The 6,924-nt window shown below is 37.1% G+C and overlaps 1 protein-coding gene across 4 annotated transcripts in view; it reads left to right on the top strand.

Annotated features, from left to right (window-relative positions):
* ARHGAP21 (Rho GTPase activating protein 21) overlaps nucleotides 1-6,924 on the top strand; it is an 81,705-nt gene that overhangs the window by 43,664 nt on the left and 31,117 nt on the right. For all 4 annotated transcript variants that reach the window (XR_503940.2, XM_008052304.1, XM_008052303.2 and 1 more), the window contains 6 exons: nucleotides 959-1,243; nucleotides 3,679-3,743; nucleotides 4,108-4,244; nucleotides 4,844-4,986; nucleotides 5,735-5,890; nucleotides 5,980-6,058. Coding sequence is in view for 3 of the 4 variants with exons in the window: in XM_008052304.1 (XP_008050495.1) it covers nucleotides 959-1,243; nucleotides 3,679-3,743; nucleotides 4,108-4,244; nucleotides 4,844-4,986; nucleotides 5,735-5,890; nucleotides 5,980-6,058 (865 nt within the window). In the remaining variant the exon portion in view is untranslated. The remainder of the gene's footprint in view (nucleotides 1-958; nucleotides 1,244-3,678; nucleotides 3,744-4,107; nucleotides 4,245-4,843; nucleotides 4,987-5,734; nucleotides 5,891-5,979; nucleotides 6,059-6,924) is intronic.

Genomic DNA, 6,924 nt, shown 5'->3' with positions numbered 1-6,924 from the left:
GTTTATTATAGAGACGAGGTCTCGCCATGTTTCCTGGGCTGGTCTTGAACCCGCGGGGTCAGGCAATCCACTCGCCTCGCCCTCCCAAAGTGCTAGGATTATAGGGTGAGCCACCGAGCCCAGCCTAATTTTTTGTAATATTTAAACAGCTTATTGAAAAGAGCATTTTAATAATGCCAAAAGATTTTAACATTTTTAAGAAAACCCACCCTGAATATGGATATTGTTGCTTACCCATACAAAGTTGGTTAATTTTTATTATTATTTATACATAAATTGGTAGTCTTTATGTAGTGCTTATCATTCTCATACTCTGAGACTTGTCTTAAGTCTTACTTTCACTCAAAAGATTTTCCTGACTGAATTGTTTCCTCATTCCTTCAGCATTTTTATGTTTTACTACACTTTTTTTTTTGAGTTGGAGTCTCACTCTGTCGTCCAGACTGGAGTGCAGTGGCCACTCCCGACCACCGCAGCCTCGACCTGTTGGGCTCTGGCGATCCTTCCGCCTCAGCCTTCCGAGTAGCTGGAATTACAGGCGCGCGCTACCACGCCTGGCTAATTTTTTGATTTTATTGTAGAGATGAGGTCTCACCTGCCCAGGTGGGTCTCAAACCTGCGGGCTCAGGCAATCCACTCACCTCAGCCTCCCAAAGGCGCGGGATTACAGGCTGAGCCACCGAGCCCGGCATTTTGCTACACTTATTTAGGCTACTTTATCTACCCAACCAATTTGAAGTTGAGATTACACTATTCTTGATTTTGGTATGAATCCATTGCCTAACTTGGCTTATGCTCCACCATTTTTATTCTTCTTCTCCTAACAAATACATAGTGAGGTACATCTGACACATGCTATACTAAGTATGACATGTATGCGTTGTAAGAGTGTTGCTTAATCTTGTCATAAAGATTTCACCAAGTATTAAGTATTCATGAACTGTTTCACATTTTCTAGCGAGTGGGCGGAAGTATTCGGCCATGGAAACAGATGTATGTTGTGCTTCGGGGCCATTCACTGTACTTGTACAAAGATAAGAGAGAGCAGATGACCCCTTCTGAGGAAGAGCAGCCCATCAGTGTCAACGCTTGCTTAATAGACATCTCATACAGTGAGACCAAGAGGAAAAATGTTTTTCGACTTACCACATCTGATTGTGAGTGCCTGTTTCAGGCTGAAGACAGAGATGACATGTTAGCATGGATCAAGACTATCCAGGAGAGTAGCAACCTAAATGAAGAGGTATGTGTTCTAGAGAATGTTGCAGAAATCCGACAGTTTCACAACATTTTCCTTAAAAAGACTGAAAATCTGGTATTTTTACAAAATATTTTAATATGCTATTTTCATTTGAAAATAGTTGGTCAAAAGGAAACTGCAGGTGTATTTAATTTATACATTATTATTTCCGTATATTGGAAAAGTCACCATGACTGAACTGGAAAAATAGTTATTCATATACTCTGCATACCTTCTCAAATGCAATGAGCAGAAGACCTACATTCCTAGTCCTGATCATTACCTTTGTGATCAAATTATTCCAGATCTGTCTCTTTATCTCCAGATTCAGAGTGCTCACCATTACACCATGATCCTCACTGTTTCCTCATATCAAAAACAGGATTGTTTTGGGGCTTGTTATAGTTAAAATTGCTTATCAGTATAAATTACTATGTAAGTGTAAAGAGATATTGATATTCTTTTTGTTAATGGAATTAATACAGCCATGAATATAATAAAGCCTATTGTAATACAATATTTGGCTGCTAAGAAAACTTGCAATGTCAAAAATCATGTGTTAAGCTAGCTTTTTTTTTAAATGAGGAACAGTGTTTAGGGACTTGAGAGTTCCTGGCTCTTGACGATCAACATATTTTTACAGCAGGAATTTCCATAGAAAAAGTAGTTTTTAAAGTACACATAACTATCAATTTTATTGAGCAAATTCAGCAGAGAATTAAGTCTAACATTTGGTCGAGTACTTTCTTTTTTTTCCTTATCGTTAACACAGTTGTTTTGTTTTTGTAAACATTTTTCTCACTTTTCATGCCTGCTGTTATGACCAAAAAAAGAGCAGAAAGCTATTTTTCCTTGCTTATAGTATGCAAGAACACCCACATTGACTGTAAAGTTATGCAACTTATGTTCTCTATTTTAGTCATTTTCATTATGTCCAGTTCAAATGATGAAAACTTGTACTATAGGAAACATACAAGTACAAAGAGATATTGATATTATTGTGCTTTTTTCTCTGGGAGCTGACACTCTTTCTTGCTTGTGGCTAAATATTAACACCAGGTCCTTATCAGTCTAACCTTTGATCTATAACCGTTCACTATAAAGAGGGCATTAGATCTGAATTTTTGTGAAATAAACAGGCAGAATAAGAATAAGAGGCCAGGCGCAGTAACTCAAGCCTGTAATCCCAGCACTTTGGAAAACGAAGGCAAGAGGATTGCCTGAGCCCATGGGTTCGAGACCAGCCTGGGCAACATGGCGAGACCTCGTGTCTACAGTAAATCAAAAACTTAGCCAAGCGTGATAGCTTGTCATTGTGAACACTCTATCAGATGACTTCATCTGGGTCACATAGCCTGTTTTGAAGATTCAATGAAATATTACTTATGAAGAACGTGGCATAATGTCTGCCAGACAATAAACATTTACTTAATGTGAGCCATTGTCTAATCTTTAGACACAGGTATTTTCCCCAGTTGTATAGATGAGAAAATAATTTACTGAGCACATACCATATGGTAGACACTATTGTAAACATTTCACATGCATTAATATCACTGCCATATGAATGTGTCCTATTATTATCATCACCATTCTACAAACAAGGAAACTAGCAAAGAGAGGGTAATTTCCTCAAGGTTACATAGTTACAAGAGTCAGGGCTAGGATTTAAATCCAGGCAATCTTATTCTACATCTTAATCATATGATCTCTCAGTTGGTAAAGTGAAAGAGTCAATTTAAATTCAAGACTTTTTTACTCTCAAGCCTATGTTCTTTGTAAGTTGTATTGTCATTCATTATAATAAAAATGAGACCAGGTTTTAAAAAATCGAGTATACATGTCAATGTATAATTATAATCAATAGGAAAAAATCATTACTTTATGGTCAACTCTGTTTACCATACAGCATATTATAAAAGTTAACCTGCAGAGGCTTAGGAAAAAGAAAGCTTTTCTCTTCTGATATTCTGACTGCTACTTGTGACAATAATTGACCCTTAGTCTCACAGCTTCTGCAAATTAATCATTAACAAATTTGGCAGTGTTTTTTCAACTTTTATCCAACTGTATTATTTTCAAATTCCGTCATTCTTTCTGGTATTAGTGGGAGAAAATACTGGCTCTCTGCTTCCCAGTCATTTATTTTAAATGACAGATTAGTAAGTACTGAACACTTGTTACTTGCTGTTACAATTCTAGGCATTGCGTGGATACAAGAAAATAAACAGAAAACTCTTTTGGCAATGGAGGGAGGCACTTGGAACATTTGTCACATGGTGATGTTGAATAGAGGCTTTGAAACACCTCCACTGAGAACAAATGACAGTGTGTGTATTGAATGAGCAAAGTGGCACAATAGGAAGCCTCAAAAAGTAGGGATCACTTATTAACATTTAGAATTGATTTTCTAATTTTACCTTCTATTTATTCTGTAGGACACTGGAGTTACTAACAGGGATCTAATTAGTCGAAGAATAAAAGAATATAACAGTCTAATGAGGTGAGAATCCCACCTTGCCCACAATTAATTTGGATATAAACTAGGTACGGTAGTGCCCCCCCCTTCTGCAGGGGATATGTTCCAAGACCCCCAGTGGATGCCTGAAACCGCAGATAGTACTGAACCCTGGGCAGGTAGTGTATACAGTGTGGATACGCTGGACAGAGAGGTTTCACATCCTGGGCTGGACAGCACAAGGTTTCATCCTGCTACACGAGACAGCACAAAATTTAAAATTTATGAATTGTTTATTTCTGGAATTTTTCATTTAATATTTTCACACCATGGTTGACCACGGATAACCAAAACCATGGATAAGGGAGGACTACTCTAACTGTTAGGAAATGTTTATTTCTTTCCACAGCAAAGCTGAACAGTTGCCAAAAACACCTCGCCAGAGTCTCAGCATCAGGCAAACGTTGCTTGGTGCCAAATCAGAGCCAAAGACTCAAAGCCCCCACTCTCCAAAGGAAGAGTCAGAAAGGAAACTTCTCAGTAAAGGTACTGATGTTAGCTTTCTTGGATAGATTTAACCAATAAAATGATTTAAAATTAGCATTTGAAAGGTACTTTCATGTTTTTCTGTGCCATTTCTTCTGACCCAGACCCAGTGTCAGCCAGCTCAAAGATCACTGCAGGCCTAGTGTAGGCTAATTGTGCCTTTCCCTTTCAGGTGAAGCCCAAGACACCAGTTTTCATCAAAAAGACAAAGAGAAGAGAAATATAACATTTACATAAGAGACATTGCACATTTAAATGACTCAGATGCTTCTGGTGCTATCATTTTTAAATAAAACTATTATTTTCCTTTTGCTAAAATCCCCCTGTAAAGATGAAATGCTGTATTTTTTTTTTTTTTTTGCTATTTCATTAAAAAAAAATCATACCACACGTGGTTACATATAGTTGATACCTATTAAATTATATGGAAGGTTTAAAGGAGTGCCATATTAGGAAGTGAATTTTTTTAATAAATGTAGGTTATATTCTTTATATTATTGGACTCTGATTTATGTAACATTGATAAAGGGCATTTGAAGTTGTGATGTAAACACTCTTTTTTTTTCTTTATTATTATTATTTTTAAAAACAATCAAAAGATGATACCAGTCCCCCAAAAGACAAAGGCACATGGAGAAAAGGCATTCCAAGTATTATGAGAAAGACATTTGAAAAAAAGCCTACTGCTACAGGAACGTTCGGTGTCCGACTGGATGACTGCCCACCAGCTCACAATAATCGGGTAGGAGACACCAGCTGCCGGTTTCCCCAAAGTCACTAATTCAGCTGCAATTATAACGGGACCTGAACATACAACCCTTCAGATGACAGACTGTCAATATGTTTAACATTTTCCTCTTTATAGCAGACCTTAGTTACCCTAAGTATTTCTGACCTATCGGTATGTGTTGAGTGATTTTTATCTATAATGCTTTATTCTAATGTATTAGCTCTGAAATGGAATAATTATTCAGTCACTAGAAATAAATTCAAAATGATCAGTAAGAATTTATTCAAATCATGTGTGTTTCTGCTTTTAGTGACTTAGAACACAGATGAGAATAAGAACCTGATTAAGAAAGTATAATAAATGTAAATGTATGTGTACATGTGTTGATAGCACTGGTCCTGGGATTCACATCATGAGTTGATGGATGTTACTCTCTCCTCCTCTTTTCTTGACTTGACTTCTCTTTACTCAGCTGATGTTTCCATGTTCTCCTTATTTGCTCTTACTGCCTCTTTAGACTGTTCTCTTCCTGTGGGTCCTTCTCTGTCTTGGCCTATCATTCTTTTCCCACTGTCTCAAATATCTCCTTCGGGTTTTATCTCTTCCCACTGGAACATGTATCTTCCTTATTTCCTCTGCTATATAACAGCAATGAATATATTTCCTTTTGAATGAAAGGGACCTTTTAGCTGTGATATACAACTACTAAGTATAAACATCTGTGGGGTATTAAATAAAATGTTTATTTCTTGTTTTTCAGTATATTCCATTAATAGTTGACATATGTTGCAAATTAGTGGAAGAAAGAGGTCTTGAATATACAGGTATTTACAGAGTTCCTGGAAATAATGCAGCCATCTCAAGTATGCAAGAAGAACTCAACAAGGGAATGGCGGATATTGATATACAAGATGATGTGAGTTTGCTTATTTCTGTTTGAGAAACTTTTTCTTTTTTTTTTGGTTTGGTGGTATTGACTACTGTATTTTTGTTTTGCATACCTAGAAATGGCGAGATTTGAATGTGATAAGCAGTTTACTAAAATCCTTCTTCAGAAAACTTCCTGAGCCTCTCTTCACAAATGGTGAGATTACTCCACGAAAGATACCATATGAAATAGTTCAAGTTACAGCTATTGGAAAACCACAGAATATTAAATGGAACCAGGAAAACATGTTTTGGTCAAAGGAAACAGGAGGTTTTATGTAGTTTCTATTTCCATATTAAAAGCATAATGATGTACATCTAATTTATATATTAAAAGCATAATTATGTACTTTTTTTGTCATTTGGATTTTTTTCTCCTGATACATTTGAATGAAAAATAGAGTTTCTAAAGAATTGTTTAGGTTCAGTGAAATATATATTGTCCTGTTCATCCAGGTTTGCAGTCACATTAAAAATATATTGTAGCTGGGCTCGGTGGCTCAGCCTGTAATCCCGTGCCTTTGGGAGGCTGAGGTGAGTGGATTGCCTGAGCCCGCGGGTTCGAGACCCGCCTGGGCAGCGAGACCTCACTCTACAATAAAATCAAAAAAATCAGCCGGGCGTGGTAGCGCATGCCTGTAATTCCAACTACTTGGAAGGCTGAGACGGAAGGATCACCGGAGCCCAGCAGGTCGAGGCTACGGTGGCCGGGAGCGGCCACTGCACTCCAGTCTGGGCGACCAAGTGAGACTCCAACTCAAAAAATATATATATATATTGTTATTGTTTTCAGTCAGATGTCTTTGGACATAATAAGGTACAATTAATAGAAAAACATTTTTTTCAGTCAAGCCAAATAATTCATTGCTATGTAAGATACTGTACTGGTTGTTGAGGGGTGAGGGAAGAATGGACAAGCGGTGTAAATATAGGATGGTGCCTGTAGAGAATTCACATTTTAATGAGTTTTCTCCTATATGTTGATGAGCCTTAGATTGTCATTAAATACCGTAGCTAAAATGT

Source organism: Carlito syrichta, unplaced genomic scaffold (genome assembly GCF_000164805.1).
Source record: "Carlito syrichta isolate Samal-C Ts95f unplaced genomic scaffold, Tarsius_syrichta-2.0.1 Scaffold271701, whole genome shotgun sequence".
NCBI classification, from domain to species: domain Eukaryota; kingdom Metazoa; phylum Chordata; class Mammalia; order Primates; family Tarsiidae; genus Carlito; species Carlito syrichta.
Note: the sequence above shows the minus strand (reverse complement) of the source record. Positions and strands in the feature narration are given on the sequence as shown.